At 39.8% G+C, this 23,272-nt stretch overlaps 1 protein-coding gene across 1 annotated transcript in view; it reads left to right on the top strand.

Annotated features, from left to right (window-relative positions):
• Nucleotides 1-21,493, top strand: part of ncam1b (neural cell adhesion molecule 1b) — a 73,817-nt gene extending 52,324 nt beyond the window's left edge. Inside the window, 12 exon segments of the mRNA XM_051065396.1 lie at nucleotides 738-888; nucleotides 1,060-1,247; nucleotides 1,593-1,689; nucleotides 3,134-3,304; nucleotides 4,361-4,489; nucleotides 9,156-9,280; nucleotides 9,611-9,791; nucleotides 12,109-12,301; nucleotides 15,052-15,171; nucleotides 15,930-16,542; nucleotides 16,544-17,049; nucleotides 19,354-21,493. Coding sequence (XP_050921353.1) covers nucleotides 738-888; nucleotides 1,060-1,247; nucleotides 1,593-1,689; nucleotides 3,134-3,304; nucleotides 4,361-4,489; nucleotides 9,156-9,280; nucleotides 9,611-9,791; nucleotides 12,109-12,301; nucleotides 15,052-15,171; nucleotides 15,930-16,542; nucleotides 16,544-17,049; nucleotides 19,354-19,474 — 2,595 coding nt within the window. The 3' untranslated portion in view covers nucleotides 19,475-21,493.
• The last annotated feature ends 1,779 nt before the right edge of the window (nucleotides 21,494-23,272 follow it).

Genomic DNA, 23,272 nt, shown 5'->3' on the forward strand with positions numbered 1-23,272 from the left:
AACCACAACAACACAGATTGGTTGACCCTGAAGGTCAGGAAGCTACTTATAGTTGGATGTTGAAACTCTGCATATCAAGTTAATGAAACCAGGTATCTCTAGAGCAGGACGGTCATTTACACATCTCATTAGCCAGCTGTCTGTTGTTATTTCCCAGGTTTCAAATGCTATGTGACTTGGCATGTGCCCTTCATCACTGAAAGTGGGGCATGGGCTGAAAGTGGGTTCAGAGAGCATTGCAACCTAATACACCAAAATAAAAAAACGCGACAAATAGTTAACTTTAAATGTTGTTATACTAAAAAAATATATGATTGTGTGCAGTGACACTAAGTCACAAGTGTCTTCAGTATAAAGTGCAAATGTGGCATGTAAGGTAATGCTCTATCTGGTGTCATGCATCAGCATATTTCATGCGCTGGTAAGCCCTCCTGTGAAAAGCTCTAGATGGTTTCTAGCGCCTTCTGTCATCAATTATTGATAAGCTCCCCTGTACTGTCAACTGTGTCCTTATGTTTCCACGTCTTCACAGAGCAGAATGTGCCTGTTTCATTAATGTAATGTCTGTTCTGCTCATTAAAGGCCTACTTCTGTCTGCTTTTTTTTTTTTCCAGGTCACACATCTTTATGCTGAAATGTGCTCTGTAGATGTAAATGTGCAATATGGCTATGGAAAATAACTGATGTGAATTGGTTTGTTTTTCCTCTAAACCAAGCCATTTTCTGCTCCCATTTAGAGTCTGGATGGAAATGTTGTGGTGAGGAGTGATGCTCGCGTGTCCTCCCTCACTTTAAAGTATGTCAAGTATACGGATGCTGGTCAGTACCTCTGCACAGCACGCAGTGCCATTGGAGAGGATGATCAGCCAGCTTATCTGGAAGTCCGCTGTGAGTATTTCCTCCTTACATCAACGTAGCTACTCCCCCACCCTTTTTAAATGAACAAAATACGGATTTGCTGATCATATAGATCACTATTTTTAGGTACTGTTAAATCCACAAAAATCAAAAATGTTTTGGTAGGAAGTTTGTATTAAAGTCGTATTTTTTGTTTCCTAGATGCCCCTAAGATACATGGTGCAGTGGCAGTGTATACCTGGGAGGGAAATGCGGTGAATATCAGCTGTGAGGTCAAGGCTCATCCCAGTGATGTTTCTATCGTTTGGCTGAGAGATGGACTGCAGCTCCCCAACTCAAACACCACCAACATTAAGATCTTCAGAAGTCCATCAGCCAGCTACCTGCAGGTACACACACATCAAACCACAATTTACACTTGGTATTAAAAAAAAAATGTACACAGAGAGTCTTTCCATGTGCAACACACACACACACACACACACCCCTCGTGTCATCAAAATTTCATGACCATAGACTTGAAGTGAAGGGTTTTCTTTCAGCTCCATTGTGTAAAAAATCACATGAATAATTCAGCAGCAGGAAAGCTCACAGCAACAAATAAAAATAGGCTACTCTAATGGACAAACAAAAAGGTCACCTTCAGAGTGTTTGACACACAAGTTTGTTCATCTGTTTTGGTACACTGCCCTTCATATATTTGCCGCTTTCCTTTTTTTACTCTCCTCCTCCAGATAACCCCTGAGTCTGAAAATGACTTTGGGAGCTATAACTGCACTGCCTCTAATGAGATGGGCACAGAGTCCAAGGAGTTCCTGCTCATTCAAGCCGGTCAGTGATGATACTGTGATTCAAAATCCTTCTATATTTTGCACAAATATATGTTTGTGTCTGTGTTTTTTAGCACAAGCAACATTTAAAGGAGTATGATGATAGGAAGAAGTCTTATATAGGACGTATGTTTTCAATGATTGCTAAAAAAAACCTTGTGTATTTATAACCAGTCGTTAAGATAAATTTCATTGTAGCACACAAATTAAATTGAGAATAATTCCAGCATTTTTTTTCTGGCCCTAGGCATTAGGAGCAGATTTTTTACCCACATTAAACCAAAACATCTCCCACAATGTGAGATTACACAGTGTTTGTTGAGATGGATGATAAATTTAGATGAATAGGCAATGCAACCAACATGAGATAATTTAACGTTCCTTCCCTCTGGTTGTTTGGAAAATACAACAGATCTAAGATTTTCACTTTGCGCAATGCTCAGATAGATAAAACACTATATGTGAGTGTGCACAATCAAGGTTTCACTGTGTATGTTGTGAAGTAAAAAACAGTTTGTCAAAGCTACAACATTTTATTGTAACATCAGATCACCACCAGCTGAGAGAGCAGAGAGATAATGCCACTCTTGACCCACAATCTCAAGTAAATGAATTGAAAACACCACATTCTTCTCTTGGAACAGAACATGGGCAACCACAGTAATTACAGTGTGCCGCCTTTTCATTTCAAAGATCAAAGCATTTCAATACACAACAGTGCTCACACCAGTGTGTGTGAATTCAGCCACCAGCACTTGGATATGAACCAGTGTCATTGGGTCAAATAGTTAAACACAGTCATTTTCTCTAAAATAGACTGAGAGAGCAGCGGTGGCTGAACCCAAATAAGGTTGTTCTGATTATTAAACATGACTTCCATGAATATATAATAAATTAATAGTCAATTGTCTTCACCAGAAATCAGATATTTTCGATACAAATCCAAAATTAATTGATGCTTAATGATCACAAAAATCATATTTTCAATGTGATTTTTTTTTTTTATTGTATTCAGTACCAAAGTGTTTGAATGCAACAAGACTTTTTCCAGCGTTATCAAATTCAAATTCTCATAAAGGTTTTGCTTTTGTGAAAGCCCAGCAAGCTGCTCACTGTTCTCAGTGGTTTTCTTTGTGCAGTTATCACAATTTAAGGCTGACTTTGGATCAGCTGTAACTTGAATCAGTCTGTCATAAGTGGATTTAAATGTTTTTTCTACCTTCCTACCTTCAGTCCGTGAAGCATTCAGTGCAAGAGAAATGGCATGACTGTCATAAATCATAGATTTCTTACAAAGATGAAGCAGTTTTTAGATATAATTTGGAGCCATTAGGAGCAGTGAGCTCATTCTCTAAGTCTAATGGAACAATGGAGTCTGACAGCACTGGTGTGCTGCAATCTTACAGGTTCTGTTGTAATCACACTGCATTTCCTTCCTTTACCAGAGGTGCCATCAGCTCCATCTCTGAGTGAGGTGAGACCCTTCTCCACCACAGCACAGATCCAGTTTGAGGAGCCTGAGTCTACTGGGGGTGTCCCTGTTCTGAAATATAGAGCGGAGTGGAGGATGCAGGGCAGGGGCAGCTGGATGCAGAGAGTCTACGAGATCCAAGACGGTAAGAACACAAATCGAAAACAAAACTGATGCTGTTGTTTTGGAGAAATACAAATTTGGGGGGTAAGACTGTAGGATGCCTGTGTTGGATTTTGGGGGATCTGTTAGCAGTAACAGACTATAATATTTATAATTAGTTTTCATTAGTGTATAATCACCTGTAACTAAGAATCATTGCTTTTTTGTTAGCTGAGAATGAGCCCTTCATGAGCTGCCATGTTTCTACAGTAACCCTGAACAGAGCGCCTTTCACAACCTTCCTTGAACCTGTGGTGCCTTTTTGGGCACCATAGGTTCTCCGGAGACGGAGGCGTGAGGGAGCGTTATTCAGTTGGTAACAATTTGCAACCTCATGGCTAGAGGCCACTAAATCCTGGTCTTTAAAGGATTAGAGGCAAATTGCATTAAAAGCTAACAAAATTAGTTATGTGAGGTTTTGTTTTGCACATATGAGTATTTTGTTTCATGTAATGTGTACCACTGGAACACAGTTAATTGCATTAACATTGCAATTATTATATTTTGACAGTTTTATATGTGATTTTGCTTTTGTTTGCACGTAGGAGATACATATCAGTATGGTCTTAAAAAGGTCTTAAAAGGACTGAACAGATACACTGAATTAAATGACAGGACATTTTCCTATAGTTCTTTTGTTATGCTACACAATGTTATTATTGCAATATGATAATAAGATTAAGCAAGTAAGTAAACAATAACAATATTATCTAAGAGTGAGACAGCTAAGATTAAGAATATGTGCAAACTAATCCTAATCCAAAAGGTGATCTTTCCATGATGGCTGATAAACAGCTGTCAATTATTTCTGTTTCTGTGTATATGTAGTTTTAGACCGTTTAGACCATCTCTAAATAGATTTATCAGTTGTTTAAACATTGTTGGAATGAAATGAGAAATGAGCTAACCACTGTTTACTTGTGATGGAATTAATTATGCATGTACTGTTGGAACAGGGGACATGTTTGTTTTACCTGCTAATCAAAATTATCAAGGTGTTCTCAGCAGGGATTGCACTGCCTCTGATATATTGTAACAGGCTCTATCGGCGAGGTGACTATAACAGGCCTGAAGCCAGAGACCAACTACGAAGTGAAGTTGTCAGCCATCAACGGCAAGGGCGAAGGTGAAAGCAGCCCTGCTGAGTTCTTCAAGACGGAACCTGTCCGTAAGTGGCACAAGTTGCAAACGTTACAGCGCAATGTAGTGCTTTTAACAGACCTTTTTGACCTCCGTCTCCACAAACACATTACCTGAGGTCCCCCCTCTTCTCTTTCTTGGAGAGAGAAGTGCTTTTCTGCCCCATTGCTTATCTATAAAAACTAATTGAAGAGTAGAGTTTCACAGCTGCTGGACAGCAACACACATGTCAGCACTGAGACTGTTTGGACAGAGTCACAAAAGCTTCCAACAGAGTCTTTTCAGTCTAAACTCTGTCCTCTTCCAAGTTTCTTTGTTCATCCAGGAGTAAAACTGACAACAGGAACTAAATCACTTTTTCCATGGAGGGACCTTGAAATCTAAGAATTCAGGAAACAGTTTTTGTCATTAAGTCCAGTTTTTCAGCACCATCTTTCCATTTTACACATTAAATTGCACTCTGATTTCCTCACATAGATCGCAGTTGGATATAATCACACAATCATTTAAAAGCCACAGTTTCACGGTCCTTTATTAGACTCATTATGTGCTTGTGAACCATGAATTAGAGTAGGAAACAGAGAGTTATTCCTTTGAAAATCAGCCTTGTGGCGAGTCTTCAACTCATTATTTAGGTTTTAGCCCCCTCTGTTGGTTGGAGATGCATGTTATTGGAGGAGAAACTGCTACCCTCTGTTGGACTAATATTGAATGTATTTGCTGTCTGTATGATTCTGTTTTTATTTTTGGACATAATTCACATGTTAACTGCATGCTGCTCATCACCATCCACATATTTTCATTTTATAATTTTAATCATCCATTTTGTTTTATCCATTTGCCATCATCTGTCTGTTATATCCATCAGGCCACACTTACAAAAGTAAGTGATTCATCTCTTTTTCTTCAGCTCTCTGTTTAATGTGTTAGGTGTTTTAAAATGCTTAGTATAAAATCAGATAAACACATTGATATGTTTCTAATAAGTCTACCTTTGGATTGATGTATTTGTAGACCATCGTCGGCCCATTTCAGCTTTGCTTTTAACATGTCCTAACCCTGTTTCTCTGTTGTCTCTGACACCAACTTCTTAACTCTTTCAACACATAATATTTCTCACATGATCCAAGTTAAATTCATGACAAAGACAACAAGTCAAGATTAAAAGTGCTAGTTTAATGACTAAAGGTTTAAGACTAAGACAGCAGACAAAGGGCAAATCACTTAGGGTTTTTAACATTCTGTAGTAGTAATTACACTGAACAAACATTGTTTGATGTCCGTTCAGTTAATAATTTAAGACTCATTTGAACATCCTGAATAAATTAGCTGGACTATTTTCATGAAATATAATTACATTTCTCTGCACGCCATCTTTGAAGCAGCGTCTCAGAGCAGCCTTTCAGTTTGATGTGAGCTGCCTCTGCCTCATTCTAACCTTAAATGTGGCAATCATTAAGTAAGATGTTTTGTTTCCTCTTCTTTTTTGGTGCAGTCTGCCAAAAATGAGTCTTGGTAAACTCTTCAGTGGAGAATTATTACAGAGATTCAGGTAGTCATTTGTGGAGACAGCTGATTGTGATTGCCTGATTTTTTTCTCTTTTATCTCTCTAGACGACATTTTTCATTTTTTCACTGAAGTCGCAGGTTTGTTTTGTAGTGAGCATAATAGATCAGTTTTTACTGCTGTAGCTGCTCCTTTACCTACAGAATAACCCCCCATCACCCTTACTGATTAGCTGCATTTGTAATAACTTTAAAGCATAGCAAAATGTGCATGTTTCTCTAGAAACTGCAACCTTGTGTGGCCCAGTCATCCTTACCTCCTCTGTCTGTAGACTTTATTTCACCCACACCGCATAAGTTGACAGCTGAGTTATCCAAATATGAATATTAATGTAGTTTTGATTTGCAGCTTGTGAATTAATTGGCTTAATGACAGTATCGTGAATTAATGCCAGATCTCTGAATTTCATAAGCTGTACATTCCCCCCCCCTGGCTCCAGCTATTTGGTGTAATTTGGGAATGTTTACATGTGGATTAGGCCCATCAGCATTGATTAACCAGTCGCCTTGCAAATTATAAAGCCTCTAAAGTCAGGAGGATAAAGCTGTTAGATGTCTATTGGTCTTTTCACACCGAGAGCCCAAACAGAAGAATTTCTGTGCTCAGTTGTTGTGTTTATCTGTATGAATAGCTTTGTTGCGATTTCATATCTTTCTGTTTTAGTTTGTCTCTGGGTCATTTACATTTTTTGTCCCTGTCTCTAAGTTTGTTATGTCTTTTATGTCTTCCTTCCTCTTTCAACCACTCACATGTACATTTCATGTGACTGTTATTTGGCCTGCATGGTGCTGACGATCCCCTCCGCCCCACAGAAGGTAACTTGATGTTGCGGATTTCTGAAAGAAGATTCCTAACTGTAACCGGAGAATCCCACAATTAAACAACACATTCATCGTCTCTAGGCAGTCATGTAATACACGTCTACCTCAGTCCTATTAATCAAGTCATGTAGACATTTGTATCAGCAGGATAAATGAGCGAGAGCCAGAGCTGCCTTCACAGTAATATATAACAGTCAAGAGTGTTTAATATCAGCATCACTTGGACAGTACTGATAGCCCGCTACCTGAGGCATGTTACCTCTCCTCTTTTTTTTAGGATGTGTGACTATAAATCAAGTGGGTAATAAACAGTTTCCTCTAATCACCAGAGAATCATAATAGGTGTCCTCCCATCTCCGCTCAAAATATGGCTCCTTCCAGAAATTTGCTCTGGTTCTCAATCAGCAGCTATCAGTACTCCTGCTCAGTGCTTTAGCTACCATGTAAAATATATCCTCCACATTGTGCATCATGTTTAACCATAGCCTGAATACCATCACCATAGGCCATATCCACTAACTAATTAATACCAATAAATTAATTGTGAAGGCAAGAAATATTGCAAATAAGAACAATAAACACTGTGCACGACTTTCTTGTTGTCTGTTAGTGAGTAAAACTTTATTTTGAAGCTGATTAATTGAATAGTCAATTGACAGAGAAGTGATTGAAGATGTGAATATTTTCTAGTTTTCTTGGTCTTCTGTGACCGTTAACTGAATATCTTTGGGTTTGTTGGTTAGATAAAACAGGATGTGTGAAGACATCGCTTTGAACTTTGAAATTTTTTCTCATCTGTCAGTTTTCTGACATTTGTTCGATCAAACGAATAGTTGAAATACTAATCGTCAGATGAATTGATAAAGAACATGTAGTCATTGTTGGTTGCAGCCCTACTTTGTTAATGTTTCACTTTTCTAAGCCAGGGTTACAAAGTGCTTAAGGATTACGAAAAACGATTTTTTGATATTAAATATCAAGTATGAAAACATAAAATTTAGATTGTGAAAGAAGACCAAAAATGGGGACAAGGATGCATCAATAAAATACTTAGGGTTTTGAGATGAGATTTAAAACTTTCAGTTTGCTGATCTGACCCCCACAGGGAGTCAGTACAGAAAAAGCTCTAAGTCACAGTGAGTCTTGAAATTTGAGTGGGGCAAAACCAGGAGCCCTAGTGGACATGTATGACCTCAGCAACTCACTCATACTGTACATGGTTGTGCCTAGCTGTGTAATGCTTTGAAACTAATTGGAAGGATTTCGAATTCAATCCTAGTAAATGAGCTACAGCTTCTTGGATTAAACAGTGCATTACAGTAGTTGAGACGAGAGGAGATAAAACAGTGGATGATTTGTTTGAGCTGTTGGAAAGATGAGACGCAGTGTACTTTGGCAATGTTCCTTAATTAAAAAACAACAGGACTCAACAACTGGCTTATTGTTTCTCAAAGTGCAACTGGGAATCAAAAATAACCCTTTGGTTTTTGGAAGCCAACTTTTGTTTTGTTGTGATCTATTTGCAGAAAACTAGGAGACATCCAGGCACTGTTCTCCTTAAAACAAAAGTAGGCAAATTTGAAAATTCCACAGGTTTGACAAATATATAAAGCACTGACATAGCAATGATGAGAGACAGCTAACTGCATGGATAATGTGCCTTTAAAGGAGAATAAGACAGGTCCTGGGATTGACCTTTGAGTAACTCCACAGGTCAGCAGAGCACTAGTGAACTAGTGATTAAATAAAAACATCTCCTTTCTCACAGCTGCCATCTGTTAATATCATTGATTGTGGACATCCGTCTTATGAGATTAAGAAAGACAAAACATTGCTTAGTGCATCCCGAGTATGTTAAACTCGGTGGTTATCTTTACAGGCAGTTTATTTATTTGTTATGTTTTGAAATCTTACATAACATTTCAGTCAGTGATAAATAACCCTGTGCCCCGAAGCCTTGTGTGACACTGGGAGGATGTCATTCAGTAATTTTTGTGCCAATTGAATGTCACTCAGCAACTCAGACTGAATCAGATAAGCATGTAGCTGTGTCACTTGGTAATTAGTCTGACTTGAGACATACCATCTCGAGGCAAGTGATTAAGGAAGGAGAAGTGACTGAAAAGGACAACAAAGAGAGCGGCCAGTTTCAAACTTCAAATTTCTTGTTTTTTTTCTTTCCCATTGTGCAATTTTAAAGGTGGACTGACAGAATTGCTTCTTGCTGCCTCAATAACACAGTTAGATTTCTGCATCACTTAAGCAAACCTCTGACTTATGTTTGTATTGCTCTTGTGCGCCTGCAGGGAATCCCAATCCTCCTAAGCTTGAAGGGGCTCTTCAACCTAAAGGAAACTCCCTCAAAGTCAGCTGGATTAAGCAAGACGATGGCGGCTCACCCATCTTACATTATCTTGTCCGCTATAAACCTGTGAGTATGCCGATCAGAGCTGATGATCAGTCTGTGTTTTCCCAGCAACATTTTTGATGGTTCAGGCTTCTGTGAGAATTCTCTGCTTTTTCTTCTCCATCCTCATCTTCTGTCTTATAAAAAGGTGGCAAGGGCATCCGAGCGCATCATAGTAAACTGAAAATCCTTGGGTTTGGAGTGTTGTTTTTTTTACTATTTTGTGATGTTGTAAAGACCAAATAATTAATCAATAATTATTCAAGAAGAAAAACTGCAGATTAATTGATGATGAAAACAATTGTTAGTTGCAGACCTAATGCACCTGCTGTATATCTGTCTGTGTGTCCTCAGATACAAGCATCAGAGTGGAAACAAGAAATCAAACTGCCCAGCGGCAGCGAGTACGTGGTTCTCAGCGGGTTGGAATGGGACACAGAGTACAACATCTACGTGGTGGCAGAGAATCAGAAGGGCAAATCACAGCCAGCAACCATGTCCTTCAGGACGACCACAGAGCCAGATGCCATCCCAGGTACCCTCCCTCAAGCCACCGACACTAAACTGGAACTAAACAGCCAGAAAACTGAGGAGCCAAACTCAAAGCTCAAAAACCAGAGTGTCAAGTTCTATTTTTAACTCCCTAGCTCTGAAAGGTGAATGACAACTAAATAAATCTACAGAAAAAATAGATTTCCTGGACGGCAGTGAGCCAGAAATGATTTTCCAGTTGAATTTCTCACTTTAAAGTTTTGACAGGCCTTGTTAAATGAGCTTGAGTTTGCGCTCACAGAACTGGGACAGGCACTTTCCACAGAGGATGAAATGATTTCCTCTGAATGATTGTAGTTTTTCTTGAGCTTTGTTTATTGTTAAAATAGCAGCTAGAACAGATAGTTTGTCCCTTTGTAGTAGCTGCCTGTAATTGACCCTTGATTAACTGATTAACTCGTACCTTTTAACCAACGTACAAAAACCACACAGCCTGGTAGATTCCCTTTAGGTACCTAGACACTGCCGAGTGCTTTGCTGAAACATCGCAACACACCATTATGTTGTCCTCTCACTCCTTTTCTAATTCATTTTCCAATCTAAAGCATTTCCCACTCACCCACCACTGAGTCACCATCAAGTCAACATGTAGTTTTCCCCCTTGTGCTGTGCTTTTGCTTTGATGTGTTGCTTTCTCCCTCGATACAAAAGTTTCTTCTTCTTTTTTTCACTTTTGGTTTTCAGACCTGACATATTTTCACTTTCTCTCTTCCTCTGTTTTCCCCACCCTTCTCTATTTTTCCTCTTTGTTTCCCTTCATTCCCGCCCCCCGTGCTTGTCCTTTATTCTCTTTCCTCTCTCTCTCTCTCTCTCTCTCTCAATGTTCCTGCTCTCTTGCCTGGTCTTGGACATTGGTGTGGTGGACCACGTGAACATTTTCGTCTCGACCTGTGTGCATTTTGGTGTGGTCGGGGTTTTGCTGTTCTCTCCCCCTCCCCTTCCCCCCATCAGCCACTCAGGGCTGCTCATCTGTGACATGCACTTTGGTATCACTCATCTTGTCCCTCATCACTGTACTTCTGCTCTCTTAGTTTTTCGTGGGGAGGGGGAATTCGCAGCATAACAGTAGAGGAGAGCTTGCCTTTTCTCTGGCCTGGCTGTCTCTCTGGACACTTTCACTCCTTAAAACAGACTTTGTCCATGACAGATGTGTCTCTGTTATGGGTGAGAAAAGGGTGCTGTGTAGCTTGAGAACAGACCAGACAGACATGCTGAACCAAAGGCAGTGGAAAACCTCCGCCTCCCACAGATTCACTCTGCTCAGCATTAGCACAGCTAGTCATCAGCACTAGACAACAGAGAGGAGCGCCAGTTTACAGTAATGAACAATAGTGGAATTGAAATGAGGATATTTTTAAAAGAAAATAGCACTTAGAACAGAGTAAAGGCTGAGTGCTGGACCTGTCCGTTTACACTGTATTACATTCTTTAATCGCTCACAAAATTTTGCGTATGTATTGTAAAGGTTTGTAACATTAACGTTTACATTATTGAAAACAGAAACAGCTAACTGAAAATGTTTGTAACAATAATGGTGACAAGCTGTACACAGAATTATCATATGGAAACTGTTCTTTTTGTGCTGTTTACTAAGACAGATGTCCAGATATTTCTCATGCATGTAATGTGTATCAAATATCATTCAGAAATACCTGTTTTTATACATTTATAATTTGAGGGTGCATTACTCAGCTGTATTTCATTCACTAGCCAACTTTGTTGTGTGTTAATTATTGGTATTGGAAGAGTTACATTTATAAACAGAGGATATTTTAGAGAGTTGACTTTCTGCAGTCTTCTGCTAGAATTAAAATGGACTTTACACAAACACAAACTTTTTGTGATATCTGGAAAAAGCCTCACGTTCATTTTGTCCGCAAAATATCCTGCATGTCTGGGTAACTAGCAACACAGTATAAGCTTTGGTTTGCTCTTCTTTCTAATACCAAATAAATGGGTTGAATATATATTTTTAATGTTTTTTTTAAAGGACAGCCTAACCCTAACTCATTTGCATATAAAATCCTCAACATGCCTCATATTTAAAACCAAGTTATATAAATAATTGAACACAAGTCAGACAGCGGAGTCCACACAAACATCACACTGCATCTAAATTCATGCTGAGACAACTAAAACCTATCAGTGCTCATAGCAGGTGAGTTGCTTCTGTTTTATGGAAGTATCTGTGGTTATAGTAGCATAGCAGCACTTTATTTAGTTGTTCTTGGCTGTTTCTAGAAAACTGTGTCACGCTGCAGTTGTTCAGCGCTCTCCCTCTCTTGTCTCATGTCTGGCAGATTTGGGTGATGAGGCAGCGCTCTCCATGGGCATCATGCTCTGGGCAGGGATCCTTGTAGTAGTATTTGTACTCCTGCTGCTGGCTGTGGATGTCACCTGTTACTTTGTCAACAAATGCGGCCTCATCATGTGCCTCTGCGGCAAATCCGGCACAGGGACCAAAGGACAACACTTGGAGGAGGGCAAGGCAGTGTGAGTATTAAGAGACGATTACAGTCCAAGCAGTTCAACAATCTTTTAAACCACGAGCCTTGGCTGGATTAACATTAAGGTCCAGTTATACTGAAGGACTCGATTTTCATTTTTAAACTCCTTATATGTGTGGTTTATTTTCACAAACTAGCAACATAGACGTTTTTTAAAATTACCCTCATCAATATTTTTACTTTAACAATGGATCACATGACTAAGCGGAATGTGAACTGTGGCGCATCTATCTTATCTATCTGATGACTGCTTTGTTGTAACAGCCCAACCTAACTGTTGAGGTTTAGTTTTCTGGGTGATGAGCATCAGTTTCCAGTCGCAGCAGACATCTCTTTTCAACAAGCTCTACTAAACACAGTGTACACTAACTGCCCAGCACCAAACAGCAGACAAGGTTAGAGGCTTGCTAGTGAATACAGTGGAGCATAATGTTTCAAGTCTGTATTGAAAAAACAGTCAGATGCCCATTTAAACACTGAAATAGGGTTTTGCTTGTTGTAATCATTCTTCCTGTTCACATTGGCCATTGAGAGATAAGCTTTTAATGCAAGTTCAGTGTTAATGATGGGGACAAAATTCACATCCACAAAGTCCACTTTACTTTCAGAAGTATATTCTTGACTCTATCTGAAGCTTTTGAACTAGACAAATCAAGTAGATATCTTTGAAAGTTAGTCTTCTTAAGACAAAGGGGGGATTTCAGGGCAAAACAACAAACTTTAGAAGATGTTGAAGCCTCATATAAGCTTCAGATAAATCTTTGAATACACGTTTGCACAAGCTAAGACTGTAGATTTGTCCTGTCACTTACACTTAAAGCTCTTTAGGGATGGATCTTTTGAAGGTTAGTATGAACAAGAGGAATGATTCATGAGCAAAAACTGAATGTTCATATGGGCAGTTCGATTGTTTTTAGACAGATTTTTAAAAAAATGTGTGAATCTATCATTTAAACTGAAACTCTGCATTAACATCATCAACTTAATATCCTATCTGCATAAGGAGAAACGCGTCTTAATGCAGGGTGTACAGTGTGTATCAGGATACGATAGATAAGCAGCAGCATAAATCTGCCCTGTAAGTAGAAATATCATTTAACTCTGCTCCTCCCTTAAACAACACCAACAAAAGTAGTAGCTGTAGCTACATCTCCCCTCATGACGAAAAGGTGATTGAAAAATGAATCATGTCCATCCATTGCATTGTTGTCTATAAGCCCAGTTTGCTAATTTCGAGATCGAGATCCAGCCACAGGGCAGTAGAACAGAGATAATGAAAATGCTAATTAAAACCAGGTGTAAATGCAAAGCCTGTGGATCAGATATCATTATCCGGTATAATGCGTCCAGATACACATCACACATTAGTATCAGGTGGAAATGGGGCTTAAGTCTTAGATTCACCAGGTGCCCAGAAACACATCTCCAGATCAATGCTAATGTTGCTCTGTGTCTGCTGGATGAGCAAACATGGGCTGTTTGCCAACTAGTTCACTGTATCAACTTTATATGATGATTATTTCTTGTGTTTACAGCTTGTTGTGCTGCCCCCAGGTGGCCAGAAAAAAAATCAATTAATTAAATATATCCAGTTGAAAGGAATAACAACGAAATGAAGGTGATTTTTGGTAGACCTGTGCAAATTATTTGAAGTAGAAAAACAAACAAACACCATGTGATGCTCTTTGCACTACTATAAGTAATAAATCTGGTGTTAAATGTGTTCCAGGCAGTTTTTAGATCAAGTTGTTCTAATTTGCCTTTTTGTTGTTTATACCTCATCCACTGTACTTCTGCTTTAATTAGTGACTTCCTGCTTTTCCCAGAAGACCTTCAAGGACTGACACTGAAGATAATTAAGAGTTTTTAGCTGAAGGGTTTATGCTTAGGTGGATGAAGCAAGAGATAACTAGGGAGGAGTTTTCCATTAAGAAAAACAAGAGATGCGCCTCTTGAGCAAAATAAATATGTCTTGTGCAGGTCCACTCACTAAGTATCTAAAGGAGCAGGAAAAATACACAAATCAATAAAATGGGCCATTAAATGAGATGAAGTTGAAGAGTGGTTTTCCCCTTCAGTGAAAATATGAAGGATTCTGAGTTTAGGTAAGCCATTGAACTCAGACTCTCATGTGTACCATAAGGCAATAAGGCAGTTTCGAATCAATTTGAGTGGGAAGTTGCATTGTGTAATGATTTGTGCTACATTTCATGCTACCAGTTTCTCTAAAATACAGCCACAAGGACTACTTCATGTGTCAGACGGATCGAACACTCAGACTGCGATTTAGTTGAATAGATAATCCATTTGGTCTGTAGACATAATGTGTTCTTGTATCTAGGTCTGCAGCTAATGATTTTTATTACTGGTTTATCTTGATTAATCACAACTTTCCAGAATTCAAGCTGACATCAGATGCCTTGTTTTGTCCGACCATTTGCTAAAAAATGACATTTTAGCTCATTATGATAAATGACAATAAATCCTCCCATTTTAGAAGCTGAAACCTGAGACATGGCTGGATTTTTTTTTACGATTTTTGCCTGATAAGTGAATGAGTTGATTGTCAAATAGTTTTCATTTTGCTCTGCTGATTGACAAATTGATCAACTGACTCATCATTTCAGCTCTACTCGTATCACTTTTTCTTACTGCTCATTGCGCCAGAAACAATAACTTTCTAGATCAGATAACCTGTTGCTATTTTACCAAGATATACATTATTCTGTCCAACAGGAAAGACGAGTCCAAAGAGCCGATAGTGGAAACAGTCAGAACAGAGGACGAGTGCACAGCCAATCATAACGCAGCGGGCCCGACAGAACCCAACGAAACTACACCTCTCACAGAGCCAGAGTGAGTAAAAGCTGACATACAGTACACGGCCTTTCTACTGCTCAAGTGTTTCTTTAGCTGTTGTACATTGCACTCCACTTCAAAGAATAATTACCTTATTCAACAGGACAACATTTGACCCTTGAAATTTTCTGAAAACTTGAGGTCATTCTTGAGTGGAGTCCACTGAACTGTGTTGCTTTTCTGTTTTTTATCCTCTGCCAGAGGGATTACTGCACTTTGTGTTCTCTTCTCCAGCCTTTGGAGATTTTCTGTCTCATTATTATCAAGGTTGAAGCAATACCAGTTATAGACACAGAAAGGCTTTTTGTCCTCTTGAGTGTGGTCAACTCATACAAAGCCATTTGACAACCTCAGCAGCCATCTCTCATATTAGTAGTCCGGAAAAATTAGATTACACAGTATGAGATTTTCACTGGTACTGTTTAACCCTTATAGGTGGTTCTGCGTGGTGCTGTAGTTTTCTGCAGGAAGACTGGTGCTTTTTTTAGTACATTAGTTTTCGTAGTCAGTGTACTCTGTGTTGGTGTGTGTATGGGATGTATCCTTTAATGTCCACTCACAGCATGACGCCCTTTTTTTCTTTCTTTTTCTCACCAGGCTCAATAGTTGCCGTTTTTTCGTTGCTTTGTCTATGTTTGTGTGAATTTCTAAAGCCAACTAATCCCTCTGCATGCTCTCGTCCGGGCCACCCTTCCTCTGTCACAGTCACCCTGGTGTCTAGTCTGTGTGTCTCTGTTCTCTCCCTGCTCTCTCAGGCTGGCGGCTTACACTGCTGCTCTGGCACTGGAAACCCTCTCCTCCGTAGCCACCAACTCTGACACAGCCACTGCAACAATTGACCCTGCTCAGGACAGCCCCTCTAGCGAGACCACTACCCTCACTTGTAGCCTGTCCACCCCGGCCAACGACCCCTCACCCACCCCCGTCCCGGCCCCGGCCCCTACTCCAGAGTCGAACACGAACCCGCCGACTCCCGTCCTCTCCACGTCTGATGTCGAGGCTAAAATGGCCCCGTTAGTAGAGCAAAGAGGAAGTAACGCCCCGGAGGAACAGGAGAAAATAAACACCCCTCCTCAGACCCCTGAATGGACTAAGCCTCAAAAATCTGGGACACCGATACCGCCGAAGCGTCGACACTCTCCCAAACTTGCCGCCCTGAACGCTAAAGGTAGCCCCCCTGTGTCTCCACTCGCTGCGTCCTCGCCATCGTCCTCTCCCGCTCTCAACACCAAGAAACCTGCTCCGAGCCCGCCGGTCACCAAGGTTCCCACGCAGCCCGACACTGTAGCCTTAGACACTGAGACACCAGCAAAAACTGCCTCCTCTCTAGCAACCACTGCCCCTCCAAAACCAGACCGTGATTCAGATACCGCATGGCCCAGATTCCAGTGGGCGTAGCCTTACTGCCTTTGACAATAACAAACCTACTGACCAAACTGTTGATAATAACATACCCACTGCCAAAGATGCTGCTACCAGCTCTCCTTCAGTGATCCACAGTGCTCTTAAAGTCCAGGATGCTGAAGAATCTGCTCCTCTAGTTGCAGACGTCCCCTCTCCTCTTCCTGTTACTCCTATTTCTAACACTCCTGCCCCTCCCAGCGCAGAGACGCTGGTCTCGAATGATATCTTCACAGGGCCCTCAGACCCGTATGACTTACTAACCCCCGACGCGGGGCCCAGAAATGCAGATTTCGAGTTAGAGCTGTCAAACGGGACCGAGAGACCCTCCCAGGCTGCAGACCTTATTAGCTTAGACAGCCCGCCCTCTGCCCCCTCTCTGCCCAATGGAGACGGAGCAGACCTCCCCCCCTCAGGCCCAGTTCTGGAGGCATCAGAGACTCTGGCCAAGACTGCGCCTCCTGTCAACGATGAGTACGGCTCCCTCTAGAGGTTTATCTGTGTGTGTGTTTGTGTGTATGAGTGTGTGTGTGCGTGTGTGTAACTTGTATGCCCATTCATTCACCACCGCATCTTGCCATTGACCACACAATATGAAATATTGTAATGGTAAACTGTGGTAATGACACTGGGATAATTATCAGTGAGATGTTGTGGATAGAGGAGTGATATGGTGGTTTGGTTTCTTACGCTTGTGTGTGACAGTTCTCCATTGTGGGGTCTCTACTTCTACAACATTCACCACAAAAATAGTTGAGCCCCTTTCAGACATGCAGCTCGATACATAAACGTGATGGCAATTTTACACATTGATGTCTTAGTAAATGCCTGAATCACTTTTACCAAACTGAATGTGTGTCAGATTAAAGTACAGGCTACAGCAACATTCAGCCTTTTTAAGAGTGGTGTAACAAATGTGTCACATAAAGGATAACGCTGGTGATGTTCTGTATTTTTCTTATTGTCAACAAATCCCATTTAAAACCAAAACCAACAAGAAATTGATTCTACTTACAAGTTTTGTCTGTGTTGTCAAAGCCTGATGTATATTATCCCTCTGTGCCATAGAGCTCCATTGTTATCTGAAAAGCATAAAAAAACACACCAATGAGCCACATCATTGCACCAGCTGCTCCTGTGAATACACACTGCCACAATGTCCGGCTATCTTAAGAAAAAATGTTTGTTTTTAATAAAAACTATGTATTTGTGAACTATTTTAAAAGATTTATGTTTTCAATAAGAACCAGTGGGATTAGGGCTGAAAGCCACAGACCGGGGGGGGGGGGGGGGGGATCAAAGCATCGATAGATGAAATGATATATTGTTGGTTTGGGCCTTTTCATGAGATTTGTGGACAATAAGGAAAATATGGAATAACACCAGACTTGTCCTTTAATTATCATATCTTTTAAAAGTCTGTTAAAACTTTGAAACACTGTGGCTAAGTCAGTGTTATGTTGTTGAGGAGATTTTTCTAAAATCAGATATGGTTTATGAAAATTAATTAGCGAACTGACAAAAACAAACTAGTTTGATAATTGAGTGGAAAATTTGCTGAATAAATGATTAAAAACTCTGTAGTTCCAGCTTCTGTCATGGATGCTGTGTTTTTTATTTTTAGGTTTTTGATGTGTATGCAGAAAACAAACAAGTTCATGACCTCACTTTGTGCGTCACAGATTAATGATGACAGTAATGATTAGTCGCAGCCTAAAAGTGTCGCCTCTTAGAAGAACAATAATCAGACCTGCAGTCTCCCTCTCTGTATATTTTTGAATTTTCATTCATGCCATCTTCATGGACAAAATTGTCAATATCCCAAAAAACACTCACATAATGTGAGCAAATAGAAATTAAATGAGGCTCTCAACTTAATGTCCTCTCAGTCTGTGTTTGGGCTTTGTCAGACATTTTCAAACAAAATTCTCCATCTAATGAAACTGATGAGGTTCAGTTTGCGGAGAGGAGGGGAGTGCTTACCGTGGTTGTTTATTAGTCTTCAACAGCAAAATAAGTTGTCGATCAATCACTGATGCAATCTGTTGAAAAAAACAGAGAATATTCTTCACTTTTTAATGCTGTGCCACCGCTTCCTCTCATACAGCAGATGCTAGAATACTATAACAAACACCTACAGTGTGTATGTAAGCCATCGCTTTAACAGATGAAGCCAGCAGTGTTACATATTCCATGTCTGAAATGGGCCTTATTTTAATAACAAAATGTTTTGTCTCAGGCAGTAACTAAATGCCTCTGAGTGTTGCCTGAACCCACATGAACTCTGCAGCTCCACTAAAGAGAACAGAGGGTAGACGTGGTGTTTTCCCGCTCTGAACTGCAGAGGAGAGGAGAGGCGCTGCAGGCAGGATCTACAAACTGCCTCGCTGCTTTAACTGCTTTAACACAAAACATGGATATCACATATCACAACCCCAGAGCTCATTTATTGTCCTATCATAGTCTCTGAGGTAGAACTAAACTGATCGATAGGAAGTATTTGCTACACACTGTTTGTTTTAGTGTAGGAATGAATTATATGGGTATGTCATTATCTGTTTGTTTAATTCTATCTGACTGTCAAGGTGGTGAAGAAATATGTAAGAAGACGTCTCAATACAGTGTCTTCTTACATATTGGGTGAAGATGTCATTGAGAATAAATGGTTAATCTTGTGTTTAATTACAGTGTTTGTTTGCTGAGATTTTTTTTTTAATGTTCTCTTGCCAGAGACGACTGGATTTCTAATTTTGAAATTTCTCCTTTTTACCATTGCAGGAAGATTTTTTCTGACGAGAAAGTCAAACTGGAGGAGGCAGAGTTACCAAACGCCCTGACGGAGATCGGTGCAGAACACAACAGTGTCATAAAGACAAAAACCACAGAGAGCAAAGCATGATGGGCCCGGGGTAACCCCCCAAGCCCTGATTCCAAAACATTTTGCAGCAGCAACAAGCAAGAAACACTGCAGGAGTTTTGATTTCCAGTGCCCTTAACTACATATTCAAAAACACCACACGTCTATTGGTTAGAGCGCACTTTGACTGTGCTTTCATTTCTGCTTTCATTCATGAAATGTTTACTACACCCAAGGAGTTTATCTTTAGGTCATAAGAGATTTATTTTATTTTTTTATTCTTATTTTATTTAACCAATCAGGATGATTAAGAACAATCTCCTGTTACAATGATTGCTTGGTAAATATATGAAATTAAACTCAACTTTCTATTGTGCTTACAGTTTAAATTGCAATTGCACAAGTATTGGATTATTATGAGAAATGTACAAAAAAAACTATATATAGAAATTATTTTTCTTATTTTCATGTTCTAAAGCTCAAATGTAAAACTGTTTGCATTTTTCTTTTTGTTCAACTCTTAATTTGTAGGCTAGTCTCATAAAATAGCTTGTTCTGCATGTCTGACCTGCAAGTGGTTGTAAAGTTTTGTTTACAAAGTATACCGTTTCACTTTGTCTGTTACGGGGATGTTTCATCTCTCACAGATATACTGGCATTCATTAAACAGAGGCCCAAGTTCAATGTCTGGATTAAAACCATATTTGTTATGGTTATAAACAATACAGGATTCACCCACAGCCAGCTGCAGGGGGGGGAGGGAGGGAGACTGACCGAGAATCCCACAGCGCTACGACCGTGTGCACTATCAGATCAGATTTGGCCCAGTTTATGATCAAATGTATTCAGTCTGTCACTGCCGTACCACAGTGTTAGATAAAAATATTCATTAATAAAAATGTATTTGATTAAAAAAAGGCAACTCACTGAACACAAACAGAAAGACAAAAAAAAAAAAAAAAAGCTTAACTGCTGATTCTCAGCCAAAGGTTGAAGAACCATGAATCAAGCGAATGTCTTATGATTTTGAGCTAAATATATGCCACGAACATGTTTGGAGGGCAACAACTACGATAGCTATCGTTTCTTCCTCACATTAAAGCAGATCAAAAGGTCTGGCTTCGTACTCTGAGTTGTGCTTTTGAGACAAAAAAAATAAATAAAAACTCTAAAAAGCATTTTTGTACTATTTAAAAACTACAGAGATTTCTTTTCCATTCCTGCCTGCAAGCTTGTGCACTGTGCCTGTGTGTCAGTAGATTGTCTTGTCATCAGTTTCTATGATAATCTGCATAGCTTTGTCGTGAGAGGTTTAGCCTGTTCTTTTTTTTATTTAATATATTGTATTATTAGAAGAAAAGTACGATAAATGGACTAATGTGGTCATTATAACACGTGTAGTGTATAAAACTGTCCGTCTCTGGTCACAGCACTATATATTGCCAGCTATAGTGAAGGGAGGTGTTTTGAGCCTTGGCATGAATTCAGTCAGTACTTTATAACGTATAACTACAAGGCTGATAGACGTGCCCATGTTTGTTTGGGGCAAATAGTTCTCATATTGATTTAATGAGTGTTACCTTCGGGGCTTGTTCTGGCATAAATACACATTGTTTTTTATTTCTCTCCCCCAGTTGTTATTCAAGTGTTCTGTAATGTGGTCTTTGAATTTCTTTTTTTTCTTCTTCTTCTTTTTTTTTTTAAAGTTTTTGTCTTTTTGTACAAAAATCACTCACCGAGAGCGACTGCTTGACAAGTTCAGGATACCATTGGCAGGAAGCAGGGTGGTCCCCCTGAAACAGAAGATTCAACTTTTTTTTTTAAAGCTTTAGATAATAGATGTAATGTCAAGAGAACTGAACACAGATATGAGGCATATTAGAAAAAATAAATAAATAACAAGCTTTACTCACCTAGTACTCCACTGCTGTTACCAGACCACCTTGCTCCCTCGTCTCTGGACGCTCCTTTTGGTTTTATCGGGTCAAACTCAGAAAATATCTGTTGTGTACAGTCTGAGTGCTAACCCATTTACAAATAAAAAATGGTTTCCGAATCTAATTTTGTCCTGGCCCATTTTGTCATTAGATTCAATTACTTTACCCCCCTTTTTTTAAAAAAAAAACAAAAAACCTTCCTGACTTAGATCCAGATCGTGCAGTGACATAGTTTGCCCACTAGATGGCAGCGAATACCTGCTTTTGGATTCCCTTTTTGTTTTCGCCATGTCATGGACACGCAGGACTATTTACAGAAAGGTTACAGTGCAAACAGGTTATGTTGGGACTGGAAATTCCTCGGGCTACTTGTTCAGAAAGATGGGGAGTAAATAAACACGTGTTACATAATGCATGTTCGCGTATAGGAGTAAAGTTAATACTTCCAGGCTAGGATGTCAAAATACTATGTACCGGTGAGGGGCTTGATATTTTCAGCTGTGGCATTCCTCCCCTCAGTACCTCTAATGTGACATGAACCAAACAAACCGGTGCCTTGTCAACAAAGTGTCAACATCCTATTTCGGACACCAGACTGACCGACTGTCCCCTCTTACCTACTTCATTTTTCTCTCAAGTGTCCTGTTTAATTTATTTATATTTTAAAAAAAAAACAAAAACAAAAAAAAAAACTGGCTGCATGTGTGTGCCCGTTGCACTGTTCAGCTTCTGCTTCTTTGTTCAGGGCAACTAACTGGTCCTCACCTCGTATAACCTGTCAGTAGTTGAGATGCCCTGTAGATGTCTCTGATTGCAGCCCTGATGGAGAGACGAGGAGCAGAGGGCGATCATTCAGAGCCGTGACGTCTCCCCGGTGATGATTTGCAGCCAGTCAAGTCAGCGGCAGGCAACAGCGACGGTACAGGAACTGAGGTGCTGTGGCCTTCAAAATAAAAACGGTAGACTTGATCAGAGGGGGGGGGGGGGCGGATTGACCCTACAGGACAACAGGAGTTATATAAAATACAAGATGATGATACAAGTATTCATTTTTCTCCAGAGCTGTAGCTACTATTGAGGTAATTCCTCTGTATTTTTCGGGGTGTTGCAAGTTTATTGCAACAGAGTTTATTCTTCTGTGGTTGCACACGTATTCAGGTCATTCACTTTAGTGACATTAGCAATATCAAAATACTCAATTACATCTAAAAGTTCTGCACTCAGAATTGGTTATGTGTGTTGAAAGTAAAGTGTAGTATTAATCAATTGGATACAATGTCTGGGCAGATTCCATATTTTGCTGCTTTTTTTTTTTTTTTTTAAATAGTGAAAAGACAAAATTACAACCCTGTAGCAACATTCAAGTGAGCCTGTATTAAAATATTGATGCACTGTCAACTTTTTATTTCCTAAAATTATCAAATGGAGAAAAAATAAGCAGTAAATGAAGTGTGTGCAGACTTCCAGATATCCAGATATCACAGCCTGCAAACGCTCTTTGTAGCAGCCAAAAATCTTTCTATTCTTGATTCGTGAATTTTCACCTGCTTTTTTCTTCCAGATCACCTACAGCTCGGAGATATTTTTAGGCCGTCTTGCACACACAGCATGTTTAAAATCTACCTAAAGATTTTCAAGGACATTCAGGTCAGGAGACTGTGAGTGCTGTTCCAAAAGCTTCAGTTTGTGTTTCTTGAAGTGGGTCATGGTGGATTTAGAGGTCTGTTTCGGATCATTGTGGTGTTGAAGAGGCCAGCCTCTCTTCACCTTAACTTTCTTGACTGACTGCAGGACACCGAGCCACTGGCTGCCAAACAACCTCAAAGCAGAATATTCCCACCCCCATGCTGAACAGTTTGCAAAGGAGGATTTTCTCTCCATTTTTTCAGTTCATGAGATAAAA

The sequence above is a fragment of the Lates calcarifer genome, linkage group LG21 (assembly GCF_001640805.2).
Source record: "Lates calcarifer isolate ASB-BC8 linkage group LG21, TLL_Latcal_v3, whole genome shotgun sequence".
NCBI classification, from domain to species: domain Eukaryota; kingdom Metazoa; phylum Chordata; class Actinopteri; family Centropomidae; genus Lates; species Lates calcarifer.